General features: G+C 47.9%; 10 protein-coding genes across 10 annotated transcripts; 7 read left to right on the plus strand and 3 right to left on the minus strand.

Annotated features, from left to right (window-relative positions):
- Positions 1-138: 138 nt before the first annotated feature.
- Positions 139-2,707, plus strand: I303_108664 (uncharacterized protein; the record flags this gene model as incomplete). The annotated part of the gene is made up of 6 exons (XM_018410285.1): positions 139-408; positions 550-943; positions 1,137-1,287; positions 1,347-1,436; positions 1,556-2,126; positions 2,330-2,707. The coding sequence occupies 6 exons, from the start codon at positions 139-141 to the stop codon at positions 2,705-2,707; spliced, it is 1,854 nt and encodes a 617-aa protein (XP_018260094.1).
- Positions 2,708-3,814: 1,107 nt separating this feature from the next.
- Positions 3,815-4,518, plus strand: I303_108665 (uncharacterized protein; the record flags this gene model as incomplete). Its single annotated transcript, XM_018410284.1, has 3 exons — positions 3,815-3,949; positions 4,053-4,094; positions 4,237-4,518. 3 exons carry the CDS (start codon positions 3,815-3,817, stop codon positions 4,516-4,518), a joined length of 459 nt encoding a protein of 152 aa, XP_018260093.1.
- Positions 4,519-5,662: 1,144 nt separating this feature from the next.
- I303_108666 (uncharacterized protein) lies at positions 5,663-6,176 on the plus strand (the record flags this gene model as incomplete). The annotated part of the gene is made up of 2 exons (XM_018410283.1): positions 5,663-5,845; positions 6,003-6,176. 2 exons carry the CDS (start codon positions 5,663-5,665, stop codon positions 6,174-6,176), a joined length of 357 nt encoding a protein of 118 aa, XP_018260092.1.
- A 335-nt stretch (positions 6,177-6,511) lies between these two features.
- On the minus strand, positions 6,512-9,227 carry I303_108667 (uncharacterized protein; the record flags this gene model as incomplete). The annotated part of the gene is made up of 7 exons (XM_018410282.2): positions 6,512-7,087; positions 7,242-7,318; positions 7,433-7,472; positions 7,580-7,903; positions 8,055-8,189; positions 8,326-9,019; positions 9,133-9,227. The coding sequence occupies 7 exons, from the start codon at positions 9,225-9,227 to the stop codon at positions 6,512-6,514; spliced, it is 1,941 nt and encodes a 646-aa protein (XP_018260091.2).
- A 556-nt stretch (positions 9,228-9,783) lies between these two features.
- I303_108668 (uncharacterized protein) lies at positions 9,784-11,103 on the plus strand (the record flags this gene model as incomplete). The annotated part of the gene is made up of 8 exons (XM_065969887.1): positions 9,784-9,900; positions 10,039-10,059; positions 10,143-10,342; positions 10,435-10,447; positions 10,520-10,594; positions 10,719-10,728; positions 10,829-10,955; positions 11,079-11,103. The coding sequence occupies 8 exons, from the start codon at positions 9,784-9,786 to the stop codon at positions 11,101-11,103; spliced, it is 588 nt and encodes a 195-aa protein (XP_065825959.1).
- Positions 11,104-11,731: 628 nt separating this feature from the next.
- On the minus strand, positions 11,732-12,938 carry I303_108669 (uncharacterized protein; the record flags this gene model as incomplete). Its single annotated transcript, XM_065969888.1, has 4 exons — positions 11,732-11,780; positions 11,857-11,992; positions 12,182-12,357; positions 12,565-12,938. 4 exons carry the CDS (start codon positions 12,936-12,938, stop codon positions 11,732-11,734), a joined length of 735 nt encoding a protein of 244 aa, XP_065825960.1.
- Positions 12,939-13,798: 860 nt separating this feature from the next.
- Positions 13,799-15,897, plus strand: I303_108670 (uncharacterized protein; the record flags this gene model as incomplete). The annotated part of the gene is made up of 8 exons (XM_018410279.1): positions 13,799-13,960; positions 14,112-14,350; positions 14,475-14,582; positions 14,657-14,714; positions 14,802-14,917; positions 15,029-15,092; positions 15,155-15,270; positions 15,363-15,897. The coding sequence occupies 8 exons, from the start codon at positions 13,799-13,801 to the stop codon at positions 15,895-15,897; spliced, it is 1,398 nt and encodes a 465-aa protein (XP_018260088.1).
- A 777-nt stretch (positions 15,898-16,674) lies between these two features.
- On the minus strand, positions 16,675-17,723 carry I303_108671 (uncharacterized protein; the record flags this gene model as incomplete). Its single annotated transcript, XM_018410278.1, has 6 exons — positions 16,675-16,704; positions 16,850-16,903; positions 17,044-17,134; positions 17,309-17,454; positions 17,593-17,616; positions 17,691-17,723. 6 exons carry the CDS (start codon positions 17,721-17,723, stop codon positions 16,675-16,677), a joined length of 378 nt encoding a protein of 125 aa, XP_018260087.1.
- A 283-nt stretch (positions 17,724-18,006) lies between these two features.
- I303_108672 (uncharacterized protein) lies at positions 18,007-19,390 on the plus strand (the record flags this gene model as incomplete). The annotated part of the gene is made up of 4 exons (XM_018410277.1): positions 18,007-18,064; positions 18,184-18,251; positions 18,370-18,699; positions 18,839-19,390. 4 exons carry the CDS (start codon positions 18,007-18,009, stop codon positions 19,388-19,390), a joined length of 1,008 nt encoding a protein of 335 aa, XP_018260086.1.
- A 417-nt stretch (positions 19,391-19,807) lies between these two features.
- I303_108673 (ATP-dependent protease La) lies at positions 19,808-23,495 on the plus strand (the record flags this gene model as incomplete). The annotated part of the gene is made up of 14 exons (XM_018410276.1): positions 19,808-20,036; positions 20,158-20,228; positions 20,320-21,086; positions 21,151-21,423; positions 21,508-21,609; positions 21,670-21,761; positions 21,824-21,908; positions 21,975-22,230; positions 22,307-22,515; positions 22,570-22,711; positions 22,770-22,844; positions 22,919-23,061; positions 23,157-23,216; positions 23,318-23,495. 14 exons carry the CDS (start codon positions 19,808-19,810, stop codon positions 23,493-23,495), a joined length of 2,682 nt encoding a protein of 893 aa, XP_018260085.1.
- Positions 23,496-23,588: the final 93 nt, after the last annotated feature.

Raw genomic sequence — 23,588 nt, forward strand, 5'->3', positions numbered from 1 at the left:
TGATCATCAGTCTATCACCATTATCGCTGTTCAGCATCACGGCGACTTAGTATACTTCACGACTAAGGGCAGCTCATTCAAGTCAACGAAAACGAAGAACGACGATCGAAAAGCGGGCTCGTTAATCAGCCTACAGGGATGTTATCCCTCTTCAGGACCACCCATCTATGGGTACTTCTGATTCACACTCTATTGATCTCCGCTCTGGTAATACCTCCTTCAGACTCAATCAACACTCAGCCAAGTGTAAATGGCTCGGAACAAAGATGGAGTGAATATCATACGCTGGAATTCGATCTGGGCCAAGTACCTCTCACTCTCCCTCGAGCAGGGTCAGGTACAGGCGAAGGTCAAGGATGGTTATCTCGTTGGTTATCCATGGGCGGAGAAGGGGAAGTCGTTGTCCACGTACGTTTCAGCTTGGTCTCTCTCTCTCTTCCATTCATACATCTCTCCCTCCCTCACCATCATCATCAACAGGACAAGCGGAGGCAGGTCAACTAATCTCTTCTTGCCACTCTGTACCGTATATCATCTACATCCTCACAGCTACCTCCTTCCTCAGCCAATCGCAACTTGACCCTCCCTCATCGTCCAGCAGCTTTCCCTTCACCTCAACAAATGCAGAACAACCTACCCCTATCAGGGTTTTTGACGCCTTTCGAAAAATTACCTCATTTACCAGAAACATCGCCTAACCAGAATCCGCAATACGCCTGTCTCCCCTCACACAGTCTTCCCCGACCGCCTCAGCCGCCCGGAAAGGGGGAGAGCAACAGGATAGTACTGGTCGAAAGGGGCGGTTGTGATTTCGCGACTAAAGTACGGGCGGCTCAAGATCGAGGGGTCCACGCGGTCATTGTGGGCGATACCATCTCGCATAGGGGTGAAAGTGATCAGGAGGGAAGGAAGAGGGAGGGGTTGATTACTATGTTCAGTCCTGGTAAGTTAGGTGAAGCTAAGTCAAATGCGCTGTAATCTGCCTCGAGCTCTATCCATCAACCGCAATCACTGCAAGCACACTATTGACATCGACCAACACTCCAGTGCAACACCCTTCACTAATCAATAAAGAAGTAGTCTTGAACATGAGAGCTCAAGCTGATACAAATTACTTGCCTGTCTTCCCTCGACAGAAGACACAGAGACGATCTTCATACCCTCCGTCTTTGTCTCTAGGGCATCTTACCTCGCCTTGAAAGATCTGCTGGCGAACCATACTTCTTCGGGGATGCAAGAAAGGGAAGGTTTATGGGTAGATTTGAGTCAAGGATCAGACGAGTCTGGGTGAGTCATCTCCAGCCCATACAGTACCATCTCGTTAGAGTACTGATTCAATCGCATAGGGCTTTGACCAGCTTGCTTTCGTTTGCGCTGTTGATGCCTAGTCTGTTCCTGCTTGCGACCATCGCCGTTCATCGGATCAGAGTAGCTCGGTAAGTCACATCTCCAATCGCATTTCAGAGACCTGTCTCGACCTATCGACCTCAGATCATATCATACCTTGCTGATCTATCGATTTTTGCTGACATTGTTGGGCTGACGCTCTTCGCAGCCAAAGGGAGAAAGACAGAGCTCCACCAATGATCGTCCTCTCACTTCCCGAACGAATATGGACGCCAGACATCGTATGGGAGAAAGACGATTCCTCAGCCGACCAGTCTCTGCATTCACATCCCTCTAGATCACCTTCTCCCAAATCATCAATTGCCATACCCCAGCCTCAGCCCCAGTCCCAACTCCATCAATTGGACAATGATAATTCAGCCGTCGGATCTTCTTCCACGCCTACACCGACTCCAGCAAGCGTCCTTCAGCACCAAAGCGTATCGGCGCACGCACAGCCTCAGCCGCCACCCCCTATATCCCCATCGGAAGTGCGAACTCCACCAGCGATCTCGATCGATATACCCGATCCTCTGTCCGCTCCGCCTAACAGCTCTCCGGTGATTGCGGAAGGATCAAACAAGAGGAAACAGCGCGTGAAGAGACAGTACTTCTCCAAAGATGAATGTGCGATCTGCATGGACTCTTTTAGCCGAGGAGACGTAGTGAGGATATTGCCGTGCGGACATGTTTTCCATAAAGAGGAATGTGATGAGTGGTTGATGAAATGGCGCAAGCTGGTGAGTCTGATGACTCGATACACTATTTTCTCCGCTGGCCGCTGGATTCTGGTCACGACCTTTCTTTCGGAAAATTGCTGTCCAGGACTGGCCATCATCATGTTGTCTGGATCACCAGATGGCAGGCATCTATATCTGCCACGATTCCATCGGTCTTGTGTGGGTCAGTGATTTTAATAACTAACACATATGATCTCCCATAGTGCCCTACGTGCCGAGCCGACGTTACCTTGCCCGCGGGAGTCAACGCCAAAGGATCAACCATCACCCCCGTGTCCAATCCTACCGAAACAACCACAACCGCGGCGGGATATACGCCTCTGAATCAACAGGGAGCAACGTATCTGAATCAAGAGACAGGGGAAGGAGAAGAACGACCCAGATCTTGGACTAGTCTATTCCGATCTGCTCGCGAACGACTGTATGGATATGGCCATGGAATAGGATTGGGCTTGGGGAGCGGCAATCGAGTCCAGTTGAGCGATAATGCGAGTCAAGAGGAAGGGGAGAGAACGCCGCTCATGCCCAGGAGTCCGACCATGACGGGTGACGGTAGTAGAAGAGGATCGACTGAGGCTTAGACAACCTTTCGGCTCAGCTGGCGAACGATTAATTACCTAAAATCTACTCGAACGGCACTCGTTCTCTACTTCATGCTGACACTCCACCTCAAACAGCTGTACCCCTCATTCCTTGTACATCGCTCCTCCATGGTAAATTTTTCATATGTTGAGTGTGCCATTTTGATATTTTTTGTATGATCATCTTGATCTCCTTGTCTAAGTTGTAGATTACTATAAACCCTTACTGATGATTTGATCGATCTCTTATGATAAACATGCTTCTTTATTCAAATATGAATCCACATGATCTCTCGTCAATGTCTCGTTGGCCGTGTTGGACCATACGTGCGAGACCTCCGCTCGCTGAGTACTTCTTGCAACCTTCCGCGGACTTATCTCGTGCCCGCTCCCATCCACATCCCCATCCACATCGCAAAGTGAGTGCAGATGCAAATGCAAATGCCTGCTTCTTCTGCCCTGCATGCATGTCATGGTAGCAACGAAGTTAAGCTCTCTTTCGGCCGTGGACCCATGGGACCTCCGCGTGACTCCATATTTAAATGACGTCATCTCCGTCCGTTTAGTCCGCGTTCTCGTTTTCGTTTTGTTCTCGTATAAGGAAGGGCACAAGGTATTTAGCTTGCTTCGTTGGAGCTCGGAGGTTTCCCCCTACCAAACCTTAGATAGGGATCAAAGTTATCTTCGGCAGCACTGCCCCTGCATTCGGCATGTGTTGATATCGAATTAGGTTTTCTTTTCTTGAACCGGATACAGGGTCCATAGTAGTATAGCTGCAGGTGGATATCAGGATGTAAGGGGAAGGGGAAGGGGAAGTCTTGGCGAAGATGGAGATTTATGTATATATGTATATATAGATCGTCGATCTGCTTGACGATTTCACCGAACTAACTGTATTAACTTACTTCTTGCGAACATCAAACCAAATTAAATTAAATCAGATCAAATCAAGCTTACTCGTATCCTTGATCCTGCTCACCTCCAAAGTACAGTCCTCTTAACGAAGACACCAAGACACCAATACAGCAATACAACCATACAACACAACAACACAACAACACAACAAATACAACGATACACCCAGACACACTAAGCTTAGCTCCAACGATGACTGGTATCCTATCAAATGTCAAATCGGCCTTAAGAAGAGGCTCCGATTCGAACCCAAACTCGAACTCAAACACAAATGCAGCTTCGGATAATGGCAATGTTAATACGTTGAGTCCTGAGTATTCCCAAAAAGTGAGTAAAGTATTCCGTGCTATCGAAGATCCCCACAACCCCTTATCGCACTCTTCTTTTGTATGCAAGTAAAGCAAAAGAATGATCAAAATTGGAAATATAGGCCAATAATAGCTCCGCGGATAACGCATCAACATCAGATCAAGTGAGTCTTCTTCTCCCTGTCGTTTCCTCGTGCTCTTTCTGAGGATCCTGCTACATGCTATCCAGCATTTTCCTTCTTTTGATCCTATTCGGACTGCTTCAATGACGAGTCCCAACTAATTCTGCTTCATTTTCATTTTCAGAACACCCTGCACACCGTCACTTCCTCCTCATCCTCAATCGACGATCTGAAGAAACACCCCGACGACTCCAGCTTTGACCTCAGCACGACGGATGGAGGCGCCAAGAGCAAGAAACAATTGAAAGCAGAAGAGAAAGCAAGGGAGGATGCAGAATTGAAAGAATTGGCAGCTGCCGCTAGACAGAAGGGCGATCAGATGAACTTGGACCCTCTTTATCTGCCTAACGAGTTCAAGAATAGGGGATTGGCTTATAATAGTATGGTAGGCAGTTTTGGGAAGTGATGATGGTTAGCGGATGGCATCGTGTCATGCCTCGTGCCAGTCGGCAGATATATCAGTAATCGATCTATGGTTGTGAGGCCAGAAGTTCGTCCTGATTTTCATTGTAACAATATTGCGCTCGCATAGCATGTATATGTTTATTGATGTGCATAGGTATCTACCATTTCGATTAGGTCTTGAGGATGACTTCTCGTCTCGCTCATAGCGGGGACGATACGGTCCTGTCACATTGAGTTATCTCCATCAGTTCCTCTGATTAGGGTACGCCACGCCTGCCTGTACGTCTGATGTCACGGCACTATGTGACGCTCAGCCTCACAGCACCATTCGCGTCGCTCCCTATCCAAACCGATAGACTGTAGGATTAGCAACAAGACCTAAAAAGTCACGAGTTGAACTACAATTGTTAGTGTCCATCCGAAGTCCGCGGACGAGGAGAGCCCAGGTGAGGTGACACCGTACGGCCGCTGCTGATTCTGTAGGGATGACAGTATCTAATCGGTCTGACGGACATTCAAGTATACAAATAGTTCTAGACTATGCCAAGCATGTCTTGAGCTTAACGCACCGCATGCATATTTTATCGATAAAGCACGTACGTACGTCGGATGAACCAAAGAAAATCTCGGGGCCCGGTAAGTCGGTAAGTTACTGGCATCTGAGAGGCAGTGTCAATCAAGCCACAAGGAATCGACTTACCACAACCACGGATTTCATTAGGGTTATCGGGGATTGGAATTTAGTGAGAAGTGGTTACAGTTATCTCTCATTATTACGACGTATGAATGTATGAATGATCAGTCTTGGCACCGATGATGTTGCGAATATGGATATGACATGCATCGCTTGGTACGACATTATCGCATCGCAATAGGGCGTGCGTCGACATGATGTCGTGCGAGACAAAGAGGTTTGAAAAGGTATATAAACGGCCTGAAAATCGTTCTGAGATCCCGGTCTTCTTTACTGACCTCAACTCAGAACAAAGTCAAATCATAAACCTACAGCTCATATTACTCGGACCTTCCAACCTGGCACAAGATACTGAGAGTCAATCATCCGCATCTCCCATCCGCGCATTCACACAAACAACAGTCCACAGCTCACAGCCCTCCTTGATCCACTCACCACTACTGTACGTACGATGGCATCATTGATCATCCTCGGCTCGGTCGTCGGTTTCATCGCGTACAAAGAACACAAACTCAAGAAATCAAACAAGGTATCTCCTTTCAGTCCCTCCTCCCACCAGCCCAAGGGTACTCAGATGTCCGATTCTGAGCATGGGGTGACTACGGAGAAGATATCTCGATTGTACAGGACTCCTGTAAGTCGGCTGAATCCACCCCATCTCCCCCAACCCCCAGCTCCTTGGTCGGACACCATCCATCCTTTACCCTTCGCTCTTCTCCTGCGAACCACCGAGTCATTCCCCATATGAAAACATGAAGAGCCATAGAGTACTGATTAATCTTGTTATCCAGGCAAATCAGCCCTCGTCCCCTGCGCACATCCCGGCGAACGACAGTATCGAGCGCACCCACGAACTCGCATACATAAACGGAGCTCCAAACGATTCCGTCTCCATCTCGACCTTGCAAGTTGGGAAATCGAAGAAACACAAATTCGATCTGATGAAGAGGTTCAATAAGGCTTAGAAGAAATCGACTGCAACACGGTTTTACACCTATGATACTACTGCACTGTACTGTAAAGCGTACTGTTGATTGTGCTTGTAATTGTGAATTGGATTAGACCAGAATGAATAGACTAGAATGAATAGACGTATTACCTTGTAATTGCAATTCGAAAATCAAGGAGTTCGCTCTTACGCATGCACCCGCGCGCACAGTACACTCAGATGCAGCAACGCAACTACATGATATCATGCCTTCCCTTTCCGTCTAGTGAACACAGTACAAAGCTAAGATCGGTATCACGTTACTATATATTCCCATTCTATAACCCGACAAGACCACCTCCAAAACATCGATCACCCCCTTGTTTGCCGCCTAGAAGCTGAAGTTCCTCTCCGATCCTTCCTGCCCGCATCCACTCCCACTCCATCCGGCCTACCTCGTTCTTCATCTAAGACCGCATTCGAAGCCGAATTCACAGCAGTAGAAGTAGCAGTGTTGCCCAGTGTCATACTCTTACTGGCACTTCTTCCTCTATGTAGAGTCTCTCCAGGCGGGGTAGTAGCCAACAACAACAATCCAGCCTGACTACCTATTCCCAACGCAGGCGAGAATTCTCCATTTGATCCAATGCGCACTAGACGGACCCTATTTGACGTGGAGGTGGACGTCGGGGTGGAGCCCAAGCCTAAGCCTGGAGTGTACATATTGTTTGGCGAGGTCTGCCAATTTGACGGAGAGGAGATTAAGAGCGGTGCCCTTTCTCCATTCAAAGAGGCGGAAGAAGGTAAGAGTAAGTTCAGAGAGGCTGATGAGGTGGCTCGTTGAGGCTGAGTAGGTCTACTTGATCTGATCGAGTCGGTATCTCCACCGGAGGTATTTTCAGAAGGTGTGGAAGTGAGTAGATGCACGCCTAAGAAAGTTGTGGCGATCTTTATGGGAAGTACTGGCCAGTCAGCGGGAGTCAGAAACACACGGGATGAGCAGTGCTGGGGAATGATACTGTCTTTCTTTCAAGGTCGGAAAGACAAAAAGGATGGACAGATGGACGGATGAACCGATGGACAGCTGTGAGAATCGACTCACGCCAAAAGCGAAATTGACAAAAGACGAAAAGGGGACATCTTTGAATTCCTCATACAACACAGCTGAGCCGATGATAGCTGAATACATTGACAAGGCAGATGCTCATGTCAGCCAAGTCCAGCGAACGAGAACAGCAGCGTGACAAATCGTGCAATGGTAAGAGAAGTATGAGGGGTAAGATCCAGACTCACCTGCCATCGAGAAAAACACGAATTGCGTAGGTATAACTTCCTTAGTATCGAAATAACAACATGTCAGCTAAATTACAGGCTTGTTGATGTCCAGCCCATTTATGCTCTGTGAGAAGAAAACTAGGTTAGATAGCAGGATTGACTCACCTTCGATTGGAAATTCATTAATGCCCTATTTAGCCACCTGACCTGCCCTATACTGGTCCCAGCTACCATAATTACCAAGAACCAAGTGATTCCAAAGTTCCAAGATCCGAAGAAATCATTCGATAAGAGCGAAGAGAGCGCTTTTGTGGATAAGACAGTATATCCTCCGAATAGGGTACAAACCCCTATATCAATCAAGAGATATCTGTGTCCATAAGACGAATTCGAGAGCAGTATCAACGTGACAAGCAATACGATGGTGAGTATTGTGTAGACGATGAAGGGAATTCGTTTTAGCGCGGATATCAGTTGGTCTGGATTTAGCTATTTGAGGTAGAATCATCAATTATGATTAATCAACTCGTCAGCTCCTGAGGTGAGAAAATTGATTGGGAACAGCCCTCCCTGATATACAGATTCAAGATTTGCAGACATCACTCGGTGAGGGCGGGCGGACGCGGAGATCACGACTCACTCTGGGGTTTGACCCGTTAGAACTCCACACAACGGTTATGGCACCGATAATAGCAAGGGCCATACCGAACAATTCACGCTTATGGAATTTCTCCCTCAATATCAGAGGAGCAAAAATGCAATTCGCTATCAAAGCCTAGTTCATCGAAGGTGGTCATGGTCAGCCTTTCATGACGGTGATCGCTATCAAGTATGATTATGGGTATATGAGGCAAGTATCGTCGAGAGACAGACAAGACAGCAAAGATGAACGTTTGAGATGTCGCACTCACAACTGTGCCCAAAGGAGCAACCACACTAGCAGGTGCAAAACCATAACTCAGGAAATTCCCACCTTCACCAACGGTAATTAAGATCTGGCCTAACCACCATAACTTGCTTTTCAGATATTCACCCTCTTTCACTTGACCCCCTTGTCCTTGTTCTTGATCTTGTTCGTGTGCATTGTTGTCGGATTCATTCTCGTTCTCGGAAGTCACAGTGTCGTGTCCGTTCGGTATGGGCGATATGGGCGAATTCAGGTTGACGTGCTTGACATGATTGGGTGGAAACCGAGATTGAGATTGAGGGATTAGAAGTGGTGCAGGGGAAGGTGAGCGAGAGCGCGAGCGTGGGTTGGAGTGACGCTGATCCGCCGATGAGTGCTCCGTGTCATGCAGTAAGACGACTGGTAATGCTTTGACAGTCTGACGCCCATCTGGGCTTTGTGATTGTATTTGCGATTGTGATTGACGAGAAAGGGGTGAAGGGCAAGGCGTATCTTCTTCTGGGATTGGAGAAGGTACATTCTTGAAATGTCCATTGTGTTTTTGGTATTGTCTTTTAGAAGTTGGATGATCTACGTCTTCTCCATTCATTGACGGTGCAGAATCATCCTCCTCGCCATCAGCCTCATCCGCGTTATTCGAGTCATGTCGCTTTTGGGCCCTCTCTTCGTTCTTTCGATGAGCGAGCTTTTGTAATGTCCTATATACGTTCCAGCGTATCGCATCAGCCGACATATTATTGGTAATTGAGCAGAATTGTCAAAAGAGATGAGTGAGACCGAGTAATGGATGATGATAACACATAACACTCACAACGCAAGACTGATCAAGATATTACCCCCACAAGCTATGCCAACTCCAATCAACGAGCTAGTAGATACAGTCGAAATGGGATTGAGGCTGACCATGTCTTCATGCTTTTTGCTCGTCCTTCCTGCAGTCGCGATAGGCGTTAGAGAGGCAGGAGGGGCGGGTCGTCTCCAGCTGCGAGACACCTATTGCTCGTCTTTCTTTTTCAGTCCAAGGTTGCCTTTCAATAATTTATCAGCGTCAGACTGATTTTTGATGACGCCAGGACAAGCTTAAAGCTATAGAGGAAAAGTGATCGGCGATTTCCGCCCACGCATAGATCCTTGACGCGCCCTAGGCCTGGCCCTTAATCCTCACGTGAGCAACTATGACGTGTGGGCTTAGGAGGTACTGCAATAATGTAATATTTTGGATTGGTGTGCGCTACCAGTACAGTACAGTACGATCATGATGTATGTCAAGATAACGATGATAGTCAGCTAGAATATAAAGTCACTTGCAGTACTACGAAACACGCACCCATACCAGTCAGTCACTGCAGTAGACCGTCCCTGGTACTCGTGAAAAGCTCACACTCATCGTAGATCGCAGCGTTTTCGGACAAACCACTCGATCATCAAATCAAGGATAGTGCGATAATACTGTACCTACAAGATGGCACCGCGGTTCCTATCAAACTTCGCTCGATACTATAATAGCAATTTCGATCGTAGACCGATACCTACGTTGATCATCACCAATGGTGTGCTGAACACTATTGCCGATGCATTGGTGCGTGGGCCTTCTCTTCCTTATCTTCTCTCATATGATCGTGTTCATTCAGCAGGAATGGATACAAATTACATCCCTTTGTTCATATCTCTCAGATCTGATGAGAGAACGCTGATGTCCGCCCTTCTCATTCCTCAGGCCCAAACATCCACTATGCTCGTAAGTGCACTTGTCTTTTTCCTGTACACTCGACTCCCGCTCTCACTGGGATGGACCTTCTGATTGATCGAATGCGAACCCAGCTACATACACCGACTCCCACCTCACCTACACCGTCGTACGACCCCGAGCGTACCCTCAGATTCGCAATATACGGTATGGCGATGGGACCTCTGATAGGCCGGTGGATGCGGCTCTTGGAACGGGCTATACCCGTCAAGATGGGGGCTCAGGGGGCCGGGTTGGGGTTGGCTAAGAGGGTGGCTGCTGATCAGATAATAATGTATGTCTCCTTCTCTTCTTGACTCCTCTCAAGCTGCTCTGGGAAGATGACTTGGGTTCGAATGATTATGCTGATTCTCCAACCATGAAAAGGGCACCGTTTGGTGTAAGTCGCCCAAATATCCATCACCTTGTATCTAAGACGGACTGGACTGACTGCTATGACTGACTTCCGCAGCTCACGTTGTTCATAAGTTCGATGGGGATAATGGAAGGCCGGGATTGGGAAGGTATCCAAGAGAAATTCTCTGATGTGAGTACTCAACCTGGGTAACCCGGATTTGCGCAACAGGTCATAACGATCCATATCCATCTCCGGATTCTTGACTATATTCGGATCTGGGTTGAGCTGACGACTTGACTGTTCTTTTCGATAGATGTACATGCGTAAGTCTCCTCACATCTCCAAATATCACTATTCTCGATACTGGACTAACTACTTACTCACGTCCTACCTATTCGCGTCGGATCACAGCCGCCTTAATAGCCAACTGGAAAGTATGGCCGCTGATCCAAACTATCAACTTCAAATTGATGCCTATCCAATATCGTGTCCCCTTTCAATCCACGTGCGGTATAGCTTGGACATTGTACTTGTCTTTACTTAATGCCAAGTGAGTGTCTACGTAATTCATCACAGCCTGCCATTCTGCGAGCAATCCTCAGACCGTGAGACTCATGCGGTTTTGGGAAGGTCCCAATTACATAATAGCTGATGAATCTGTGATTCGGCTCAGGGACGATGCTGGTGAGAAATCATAGAAGACTTCGAAGCTTGATTTGACAGAGGGACCGAGAACCTTGGCCCAGTAACACTTGAAATGGAATGATCTCGTTAGATGGGGCAATCGACACTGAAGAAGGGAAACGATTGATCCCATGTACATAATCCACACTACACTATAATACTGTTCGATGAAATGATATCCGATCTCATCCCAGCACCGTTCACTGTCTTGGCCTGAATTCATTCGCGTCAATGTATCTAGATTTCATCTCATGTATCATCGACACTGCAATATCACGTAGCACTGCTTTCCTTCGTGCAGTCGGTAGTCGGTGCTGCTTAGGCAGCGTGAGTAGTCAGTATAATCTGAGATCAGCCAAAGACTCCGGTTTCCTTCTCCGCATGCGCATCCGCACCATTGGCACTGTAAATATATCAGCAATCTCATCATAAACACTCTACCTATTCCATTTCCTTCGAATCTGGTTCACCGATCTCGATTTCAAGCTCGGTCCCAGCAACGATGGAATGCACAAGTATTCATGCTTTTCATCATCATGCACCTCCTAGCTCTAGCTCCGGTTCAAATCAATCTGTACTTCTGTGCTCGTCCGATCTGTCTAAATGCTTTTAACCGATCTACAGATGCACGTCCCTCGTTCCTCATCCTTCATCCCCATTTTCGGCTTTCCCATCATTTCCACTGATCAACCTAATCTCAACAACGTTACTCAGTCAGAGTCCGTTGTACTCATCACTCCCAAACAACGATCGTACAATTCACTCACCCCTTAATATTCCTCCAAGCCGGTTGAATCACAAATGAATCGTTTATCCGATTCTCATGACTATTGAGACGTAAAATTGGATGATTAGCCAATGGTTCTCTCCGCACATCTTGACTTCTCCACTCTTGCGTCGGGCCTAGTGGTCCAGTCCTGTTTCTGCAAGTCACTTTGTACTTTGTATATTGTGCCTGAGTCATATGAGACGAGGAGTAGCGATACAGTGCAGTGCAGATACGCATCTGCGAGAAAAGACACGACATCCGACACACGACACCCGACATGCGACCTACGACACACGACAGGCAAACACGCAGTCGCGACTCACTGGCATTGATCAGATCCCCCTTCTCGGCCTTCAAAGCTTCTCTGGCTTTCTCCTCGGTACATCCGGTCTGGGCTACGACGAGGTTGACGTCCTCGTCTGAGATCTTGACGTCGCCTGTCTCTTCGGTCGAGGCGGGCTTCTCGGCTGGTTTGTCGGCGTCTTCGAGGGCCGGTGCGCTGTGGGTTCAGACAGCCAGGATGCGGAGTGAAAGGAAGTAGGTAGATAGTGATGATTGATCGAGGTGAGGCGTTGAGAGAGAATGGTAATTGTGGATGTTCGAAGTGACAGATAGAGAGATAGAGTGATCTCCAATTAGCTAATCCTTCGTTGATGGACAATTCGAATGGAAAAGAAAATGCAATTGCGAGCAACCCATCACTCACTCGTCACCACCCATCAGATCCTCAAGGGACTGAGGTACCCCCTCCTTGAATCCACCTTGGGCATGAGCCTTCTGCGCCGCCTGGGACGAAGCCGCCAACTGAGCCTGAGCCTGTAACTGGGCGGCTGAGGTGGGGTCTTCGAGCTTGGCTTCTCCGAAAATGATATAACAGTCTGATCCGGGGGCCTTGTACACTTCGGGCTGGGCGACAACCATGAGAACTCCCTTGGGTCTTCGGAGGGTGACTCGTTGGATACCAGCGATCTTCTTGAGACCGAGTCCCTCGAGAGCCTTTCGGGCTTTTCGCTCGGGACGGGATTGGATGTCGACCTGAGTGGCCTCGTCGTCGTTGATGGTCAAATTCTCGATGGACATGTTGCTCTGCGTTTGGTGTTTTGCTAGACGGTGAGCGGGTGAGTAGGTAGGTGGAGATGAGTGAGATTATCCGAGTAGAAAGTCGAAGATGCTTTTGCTTTGTCTGTCTGACGAGGTGAGTGAAGTGACTGAAGCTGAGGTAGCGGGGCAACTAACTTTCCTGACGATGGTAATGGCGTGGTTGGATTGAATGTGGCAGTTTGAATCACGAACAAAATGACGTGGATTAACTTGATTCGTCGTACATGATTATCAGCTACCAAATGGAGCCGGGTCGCCTCTTACATAAGCGGAGGAATGATTAGTGCTCGGTCTCACGGTCAGGGGATTTAAGAGGTGAGTCATTACGAGTTCGGGTTTACGCGAGATCATGCCCGCACCACAAAGTTAACAATAAGTCATCGTATCATCATGCATGGCCATGGCCGATATGCATCCAAGGCGTAACGAGTATGTATCGTGTCTCCATGTATACATATGACCGAGACCATCATCTCTGACATCTGCTCTGAGTATATACACAATTATTTGATCTGACCGTGGGTCAACCAATTAAGTCCCCGTACAGTCATCGGTCTTTCCGTGCCAAGTCTCGATACCTCGATAAGCGACGACGTAGACTGTATCTCAATTGCTGGAATCGAATCATCATTCGCTTGTGTTTTCTGGCCGACGTGTTTTTACTCTTCATTGATCTTCACTCTTTACTCTCATACCTACCATACTTGCTCTGATCTATATATAGAAGAGAAGGGATCATCACCCTTTAGAAGCGATATTCATTCTTCCTACCTCACTGGCTTATCGATAAGAGACTGAAAACTCTGCAATCACCGACACAAAAAAAGACGCGCCCCACAATGTCATCTTTCTTCAGTCGATCTACCAAATCCGCTTCTTCCTCCTCTTCATCCCTGGCAAAACAAGCGAAGGAGAATGCTACAAGTGAGATATTCACTCAACCGTGCTCGGAAAGTAGCGTCAAGAAGAAATGGGATTACGATGCGGCTCAATTGAAGCAGGTATGTTCATCCGTTGCATCCTCACCTTATCTCCTTCCGCCTGCATGTCCGGCCTCGACCTCCGCTTCACTTCCGTTTCCATGCACGCACAATACATCAGTCAACTTCACGAGCAAGCGCGCTGACCAATCCACTGAATACTCCACTCCAGATTGAAGACCTGAAAGCTTTCACCCAGACATTAGTCCTCCCCGCATCAGACCCATATCATCCATGGGAACTGCGATTCCTCAATGATCCCGGGACACACCCGCGATATATGCGAGCCGCCAAATGGAAGTTCGAAGATGCCAAGAAACGTATTCAGGGGACATTGGAATGGAGGAGGGAGTATAAGCCTGAATTGATCGAACCTGGAGATGTCGGTGTCGAAGCTGAGACCGGTAAAATGTGAGCAATTCCAGCCTGTCTATCTATCCCTTCCTTTCAAGCTTCCGCCTCGGGTTGTTCGATGGGCATGAAACAGTAATTTTGGTACACGATAAGCTGACACTACCTGAACGGCTGAACACAGTATCTTGACTGGATTCGATTATGACTCCAGGCCCATATTGTACATGCGACCCGGTAGAGAAAACACGGAGAGAAGTCCCAGGCAGATCAGACATCTGATTTACCATCTGTAAGCTGTGCTGCTTCTATACGAGATCAGTTGTCTCGCTGTGTCTGGATTGCTGACGCCGCAGCGTGATATAGTGAAAGAGCTATCGATTTCATGCCGCCTGGACAAGAACAAGTGGCTATTATCGTCGACGTGAGTACATCTCCTTTCATTCTGCGCTACGACAGTATTGTGTCCCCTAGAGTCATGCTGATTTGTACTTGACTTGATCTGAGACAGTACAAATCCGCTACTTCCCAATCGAACCCCTCCATCGCCGTCGCTAGACAAGTCCTGAATATCTTGCAAAATCATTATGTGGAAAGACTGGGCCGAGGTTTAGTCGTGAACATGCCGTGAGTACATAAAGCCACACTAATCAGCATCCATCCCTCTCAGTCGAACGTTACATGGCTTGTTTGATTCATTGGATTGCGCGGTAAAGTGACACTGACGACTGAATTCAGATGGTGGATCAACGCTTTCTTCACTGGTATCTCGCCTTTCTTGGACCCAATCACGCGAGATAAGGTGGGTCCCTTCGCTCTCTGGCAATCATCTTACTCGCAAGCTAATAATACTCTGAAATGCAGATCCGATTCAATCCCAAATTGACAGAGCTCGTACCTGTCGCCCAACTAGATTCAGAGTTCGGAGGAGATTACGAATTTGATTTCCAGCATGCCCCATATTGGAAAACCATCACTGAGTGGGTACCGTATTCCTGCTTTATTTTCCGCTTCGTCTTTTCATCGAAGTCGAACCTCGAAGCTGATTGATCAAACAATTGCTGGTGTATAGGTTCTGTCACATCGCAACAGACGGATCAAGGATCAGCGATTCTGGCGAAAAGATCTATCCGCCCTCCGGAAACGGTATCAAAGCAGCATTGGAAGGTCTGCATCCCGTCAAAGGCGCCGTGGCTACTGGTCAAGTGGAGAAGATCGATAATGTCGATAAGGTCATTGAGACTCCTCCCAGTATCGCCAATACTCCGACCGATACTCCGACCCCGGCTCAAACCCCTTCAACGCCTGCCGAAGACGTCGTTGCCGCAGGAGCCTCGACGAAAGACGCGACCGCGCCAGCGCCAGCCACAGGCAACGAAGAGGTCAAATCGAAGTCTAATGGAGAAATCTTGGAAGGCGCAGGTTCAGGTGCGAATGGAGCAGCTGTCAGTGGGTCTGAATCGGGGTTAGAAGAAGGAGTGAAGCGAATGAGCTTGAATAGAGCGTTGACTACTGCTCCGGGCGCGCCGGAGGGGGAGGCGGTATTTGATCATCCGCCCTCGGAAGGGGAGTTGAAAGAGGCCAGACAGAGTTTAGAGGGAAAATAGGTTGATTGATTGAGTGCGGCCAAGCGATATACATACATGTACAGTACGCAAATTTATTTCTCTCTTTCTTGGATGGTGAATAATGAAAAGACGCGGCGAAGTATTGGTGTGGTCTTTGGTAGAGGAATAGTCAACTACGGATCGAGTGATCGAGTGGACTGACCAACGACGAAGATTTGGGATTTGAATAAGCTAGGACGAAGAGATACTCGTACTTATTTAGATGAACCATACAATTCTCGACTGTCAGTGCAGTGCAATGATGCAATACGATGCAATACAACGTGCGTCAATTCTTGCGTATTTGAATGCCATTCCTATAACCGAGCCATACTCTAATCAAGAGGTTTAGAAACTTTTGGTAGGGTATCCTCATCGTATTCAGACAAGCTCTCGCCTGCAGGTGTCTTCTATCCAATTAGTATTGACTTCTGATTTTGCATTTCACGGACACTTTGCGTCATCTGTTAGATCACTTTAGTCCGGTCTTGTCTGGCTTGGCTGGGCTTGTATACATCCCCAAAAATTCAATTGTGAATCCGAGGGTAGAGGCTATTGAGACTCCAATATAAACGGGTATCAATCAAATGCATTGGGTATGAATACATATGTACCTCCTCAAAGGCTTTTCTTACCTTTGATTTGTTCTTGAGAGGTCGATGCCAGGCGAAAAGACGGTACTACATCTCCCCCATCGATTTTGGCGGTGAGCCCTTCACTTGTTCAAAGCGGTGCTATAGCAAGGGACGCCCACCCGTGTGCGTTGCCAACCTTGAATTATGCAGATTGTCGTTGTTGGCTGTGGAACTGTATAAAACAAGAAAATCCGGCATGGTCAGCTTATCTCGCCCTCAACCTCCGATTGTCGGTCGTTTACGACCTCGACCGACAGCCAGGGTGCGACGAAGACAAATGAAGGTGAGAGATCAGATCAAAATGGAAATGGACTCACGATATCTTTCAACTGCGAGTTGGCTTCGTCGAATTGCTTTTCGAGGTATTTGACCTATCAGAAGAGTTCGACAATGTCAACAGAATTGCAAGTTCTAAAGACTTCTTTCGCCTGCCTTAAAAGCACAGGAAAACGCAAAGTGAGACATCGCGCTTGGGCTCCTCTCCAGGTCTAACTCGAACTCTCAAGCTCACCTTCTTGTTGAGGACCGACAAATCATCGTTCAGTTGTTTCTCCTGAGCGGAGTATTGACCATCTACTTCCTTTCGATCTTGCTGTATGAACCTGTTCGTATGTTCGTGTAGGAAAATGTAAATGAAGCATGCGATCAGCTCCTTGGCACAGCGCAAGCGACTAAGTCCAAGCCTAGGCCTATACACTGATTCATGATCCGTTCGTCCTGCAATTTCTCCAGCCCGCTGCGTAGCATATACATGATACAAAATGGACACCACTCACATCTTACCGACGCCTTTGTACAACCCATCATGTTCTTTCGGTACATACCCCAGCTCTCGGACTGTCAAAGTCAGAATTTTCTTGTCTTTCTCCTTGGATTGGATCTGAGCTCGGACGATGGAAAGTTGTTTTTGGGATGTTATAGCCTGTCAAAGATAAACATGAGCTTAGTTACATATTGTCTCGATAGATGAAGAAGGGCTGTTTAGTGTCAGGATAAGGAGGTTCGATGCCTATCGTCGACGTCTTTCGGGGTTTAGAGTGATACTGGATGCTTGACTTACCTGTTGTTGAATCTGAGTGAGGATCTACATATGCGATCAAACGCTTCTCTTTAGTTGACTTGTCTGGTGGGTCACGATTGGGATGAGACAGAACTCACCTTCCTCAGTGTATCGTCAGAGAGACCCGACATTTTCGCTGCCTTGCTTGCTTAGCCTGTTCGACGAGGAAGATGCCCAGTTGAACTTGTAGACGATACCATAGCTGCAATTGATCCTTCGCGCACGAGTAGATGGTAGCATGCACCAAACGACGCACTCGTTTCCGTCGGCACGAACCAACTGGGATTTGATTCCGTCGTGAAAATGCTCAATTGCCACCCAAGACTAACATTTACTCCTTTTTCCTGTTTCTTGCAGACTTCAGTCATCTTCTACCGCCCAAGCAAAGCTAAAGTCATCGATACACACAGCAAGATGGGCAAAGCAGAAGCTGGGTCCGCTAAAGCTATAGGAAACGCCATCAAGGCGAAAGGTGAGCATAAATTAAGCAAATTGTGGTTTCATATTGTTCTTCCCATATTCTCCTCAAGCGTCTACTTGATTAAATTGGTCTATTTTTATACATGCGCTGACTATGCTCCACACTTGCAGGTCTTGGAAGGCTGAGATGGTACTGTCAAGTATGTGAGAAGCAGTGTCGTGATGAGAACGGTTTTCAGGTGAGCAAGCGTCTTGCCCCACTCACCTCTTCACTTTTGGTTTTGAGCAAGCAATTTGAGGGATGAAGTAATAAATGAGAGAAATCACGAGCTTTGACTGACTGGCTGATCGACCCAGGCACACACTCGATCCGAACCGCATATGCGGAAGATCCTCCTCCTTGGACCCAAAGCGAACTCAGCTATATCAGACTTCTCGAACCAATTCCAATCCGAGTTCTTGCTACTACTTCGTACGCGGCATCAGACGAATAGGGTCAGGGCGAATGTGGTGTACAACGAATACATCCAGGATAAACACCATATACACATGAATTCTACTCACTGGGTAACGCTCTCGGGATTTATATCGTCCTTGGGTAAAGCGGGGATCGTGCATGTGGACGAGGATGAGAAGGGGTTATGGATTACTTGGGTCGATACGAGGCCGGAGACTCTGGCTAGACAGGTGAGCTTGACTTTGAAGACCGTCACCACTCGCCCAGCATATCTGCGGGATGGAAGGAAATACGCAGGGCTTCCTCCTACCTGCATATAACACATATAGTCGAGGAATAACGCTGACGTGAGTATGGCGACGATCATAGGCAGCCGCACAGAAGAAGGAACGGTCGACGATGGACGGCGAAGAGAGGGAACGTAAGATGTTAGCTGAGCAGATCGAACGTGCCAAAACGCAACAAACCACCGCTGAAGAATCAAAGGGTTTAGAAAAGAAAGAAGGGGAGAAAATCACTTTAAATCTGTTCGGTGCATCTCCGAGTCCGGCGCAAGCGCAGGACGGAAAGAGCGGTAGCAACGGAGAAGATACGACTACAGCGTCAAATGGGATTAACTGTACGAACAGTACAGCTCAAAGTGTAGTCGAAGAACCCAAAAAATCAAGTTTCGGTACATTCTCGACGGCGGCAAGTAAACCGATAACGACAAATCCGCTGAAAAGACCAGCACCAATGAACGTGTTCAAGTCTGCCAAAACACCTAAGACCTCGCGAGACGATGAAGAGAGTACGAATGGCGGTGGAAAGAAGTTCATGAGTGAGGCGGAACGGTTAATGAAAGAGGATCAAGCTAGGAAAAGTAGACAGCCTCAGTCTCAGGGATATAGGGGTATGGGCCCGACGAGGGGAGGAAGGTGAAATGTGGTGACTGTCAAGCGGTATCATACTCCTGCACCTGCTACATATGTAATTGCATGAGGTGATAAGGTCAATTGGGGAGATGTAGAAGATTCTGGCTTCCTAGTCACTGTTGTAGCTCGTTGTATTTATGCATTTTAAGTGTTCTTGATGCCATGTCGAGGATGAAACATGGCCTTTTTCGGCAACGAGGATAACCGGCCGGAGGACGGATGATCATGACAACGACCAAAACACGCCTGTCAGCGATCAAATCATGATCACTTCGATCGATCCCTTCTTCACTTGTTAACCGCTGCGTTACACATATCCCCTCCATAAATCAGGAGATATCTTAACAAAAGGCTCGCTAAGTAACGACGAGATTCGCACGCTCAGCATCGCTGAGGTTTCCGGTTCGAATACCGCAGTTTCGCCATGACAACACCTCTCTTACCCTCTTCGCTCCCGCTCATACCCCTTCGTCCACCCCAAGTACTCTTCCCACACTTACGAGCTTCTATACCACTCTCATCTACTCAGCTCGCTCTGGTGCTGGATGCCGTGCAATCCAACTTGGGTGGCAAAGGCGGGAATGGCGAAAGAGGTATAGTCGGGGTCGTGCCTGTCGCTGATCATGATCGGAGGGTAGGAAGATGGGGATGCGGTGAGTCCATCTTGGCTTTATTGGCTGTGCTTCTGATGCTTCCGCAATCTTGATAGTACCTTGCACAGATCGCAAGGTCTTGCTTGACAGGCTCAGCTGATGGTTCATGTTCCACGGACAGCTGCTAGGATCAAGAGTATCCAAAAGAGCTCGGACGAGGATGATTCGTATATCCTGCTTGCCGAGGGATTGGTGAGTGTTCCATATCACTCCTCCAAGCGAGATGCCATCATTGGATCCCCCTATTCCAGGCTTCCCCTGCTCATTGACGCTCTGCACATAGACTCGCATCAGACTACCTCGATCTCTTCCTCCCGTCTTATCGATCCTTCCCTCGATCCCTCTCCCAACTTCACCCTATTCACTTGCGATCCCTGCGACGATCCCCTCCACCACGGATCTCTTACCTCTCGCACTGCGGCTTCTGCCTGAACAATTGCATTCAAGAGTGACCGCTCTTCCAGCTAGCCTGCTGGCCGATATCCTGGTCACCATTCTGGGCGTGGAATGGGACTTGAAAGTCGAGCTGTTAGGTATACCCGACATCGAAGCGCGTTGCACACGAGTGAAGGAGATCTTACTTGACTTACTCAATAATCGGGGTATCAAAAGCTCAGAAGGCAGTATCGATCAAAAACAAGAAAACCCTTTGAAATCAAACGCCTTGATACTCCGACCTAAACAACCATTGACCTTGTCGTCATCATCGCGAACTCCTAAATCGACTGCAGATCCTTCAAAGTTTGGAGACACCGTACCGGAGGACCTGAAACCTTTGTTCGAGCTATATCAAAGCCGATCTTCTGAATTGTCCAAGAACGCAATCGAGACCGTAGATAGGGAATTGAAGAGGCTCTGTAAAATACCTCCTCAGTCTGCTGAATACGGCGTGGCAAGAACGTATATCGAGTGGATTCTCGCTTTGCCTTTCAAGAGGGTAAGTGAGAACTACGAGATAAATCTCAAACAAGCGAGAAAAAGGCTGGACGAGGATCACGAGGGTCTAGAAAAAGTCAAGAAGAGGGTTGTGGAGTATCTGGCAGTCTACAGGTAAGCTGACTCAGTTGGATCGCCTTGATGTATTCACTTACAGTAGCTGATGTCTGGCGAATAGATTGAAACGGCAGCTTTTCCTCGAATCTCAGGAAAAGAAGAAACTCCTCAATAGCCCGACTGCCGCCGAAGACGGAAAACCCAAATCGGCAGAAAAGCTTGACGAGGAAGTTGAAAACAATCTGCTGCAGCTCATACCTGCATCTGAGAGGCAAAATGCCCAACCGACCGAAGGTCACACGAATAATAAGAATGATGATGAGCCGCCCACGGATGTGTATAGGGATAAAGGTCCTATCCTTCTTCTTGTAGGACCTCCAGGAGTAGGCAAAACGTAAGTCTGGTCTGTCTGTATTTATGCGTTGTATAGGCTTGATCTGCCGCTCACGCAGCTGATGATACATGTACACCTCGATAGCTCGATAGCCAAATCTTTGGCCGATTCCCTGGGAAGGAAGTTTCATCGTATATCGCTCGGGGGAGTGAGGGATGAGGCTGAGATCAGGGGACATCGAAGAACGTGAGTTCAGCTATTGCCTGCTGCTTCGGTCTCTGAACACCCGATCATGTGCTTTCATAGGTATGTCGGTGCTTTACCTGGTTTACTCGTACAAGCCATGCGCAAAGTGCGAGTATCGAATCCGCTTATTTTACTGGACGAGCTGGATAAAGGTGCGTTTGTGATTCGAGGCGAAAGGCTGAATGGGGTATTGGTACTGATCAGAATTTCACAGTGGGCCATGGAGGGTTTCATGGCGATCCGTCCGCTGCGTTGCTTGAAGCTTTAGACCCGGCTCAAAACTGGAATTTCCATGATCAGTAAGCCTGTCCAAACCGTGCAACGCGGAGCCCTTAATGCCCAGACTGAATATGCTTATTTCACAGTTATCTGGGCGATGTCCCGATCGACCTGTCTCAAGTCTTGTTCATAGCGACAGCAAATCAGCTTGACTCGATCTCTTGGCCACTCCTTGACAGATGCGAAGTGATCGAATGCTCAGGATATATCACACCCGAGAAAGTAGCCATTGCCAAGAAGTTTCTGTTACCGAAGCAGATCAAGGAATGTGGTTTGGACAGTTCCCAGATTCAAGTGGATGAGGGTGTATTAGAGAAACTTGTTGTCGATTACACTAGGGAGGTGTGTCAGCTCTGACTGTGAAACCAGTTCAAGTCGTGCAGATTCCCCTCAGCGCTGATCTACGTGTGGTATCAAGGCCGGTGTGAGGAATCTGGAGAGACAGATCGGCAAGTTGTGCAGAAGCAAAGCTGTTGAGTACTCAATATCGAGAGAGCCCAACGAATCAACGATATCGAGAGAAGCGTATGAGCCGACTATCGCATCGAGCGACATTGAGAGGATACTGGGTGTGTCGCATCATAGTAGAGAAAGGCCTGAATCGGATGTCAGACCTGGTGTTGTCAAGTAAGCTTTTCTCGAACTTTCTTTTCCCGCTTTGCTGACACAACATGTGTATAGTGGATTGTCATATAGCGGTTCTGGGAATGGTAACCTGCTTATCATCGAGACTCTGCTTGTACCCGGTGGTTCTGGTAGGCTGGTCACTACCGGCAGATTGGGAGAAGTGTTCAGAGAGAGTATCGAGCTCTGTTTGACATGGGTGAGTGCGCTTTTTGAGGTTGGTTCGCTATTTTTTGCTCACGTAATGAGCATGCTAGGTCAAATCCCGCTCATTGAGCTTAGGAATCACTAATACACCAAGCGAAAATCCGTTGAAAGGGTATAATGTACATGTAAGTGAGATGTGATTTTCATCCCGATGACATAGGCTTTAGCTGATCCTTTTTGTTATTGATGGCGGGCACAGTATCATATACCGGAAGGAGCTATACGGAAAGACGGACCAAGCGCAGGCATCGCCACGGTCCTTGCGTTTGTCAGTCTCCTTACGGGGAGACCTGTCAGTAGTGAGATAGCGATGACAGGCGAGATGTCTTTGAGGGGATCATGGTCAGTCAATTCAGCTATCATTGGAGCTATGACGCGCAAGGTCAAGTACATGCGCAGGAGCAGAAGCTGATCTTTGTTTGTTCGATGCGATGCAGTCTCAGAATCGGAGGAGTCAAAGAGAAAGTCATCGGTGCACATAGGGCTGGAGTGAAAAAGTGAGTTCATCTCTTTCCTTGCTTGAGACTCGTATCCCTTGGCCTCGCTTGTGCAACGGTGATGATGCAAGCAGAGGAGCTAATGTAAGTGATATTGATAGGATCATCTTACCACGGACCAATCGCCCTGATGTCATGGCAGACGTACCGGAATTGGTGAAGAAGGACATCGAGTTCGTATTCGTTGATAAGATTGAACAGGCGATTGAGGAGGTATGGGGCAAGGAGATCTGGGCAGGAGGGGAGGGGGCGTCCGCGAAAGTTGATGCGCGATTGTAATTAGCGATGTTATTGTCGTTGTAACGTTGCTGCCAATGTTCGTGTTTGTGTGATCAGAACGATCACTTGAGTCTTGAGTCTCTATCATTGTAT

This window comes from Kwoniella dejecticola, chromosome 11, assembly GCF_000512565.2.
Source record: "Kwoniella dejecticola CBS 10117 chromosome 11, complete sequence".
In the NCBI taxonomy this organism is placed as follows: Eukaryota; Fungi; Basidiomycota; class Tremellomycetes; order Tremellales; family Cryptococcaceae; genus Kwoniella; species Kwoniella dejecticola.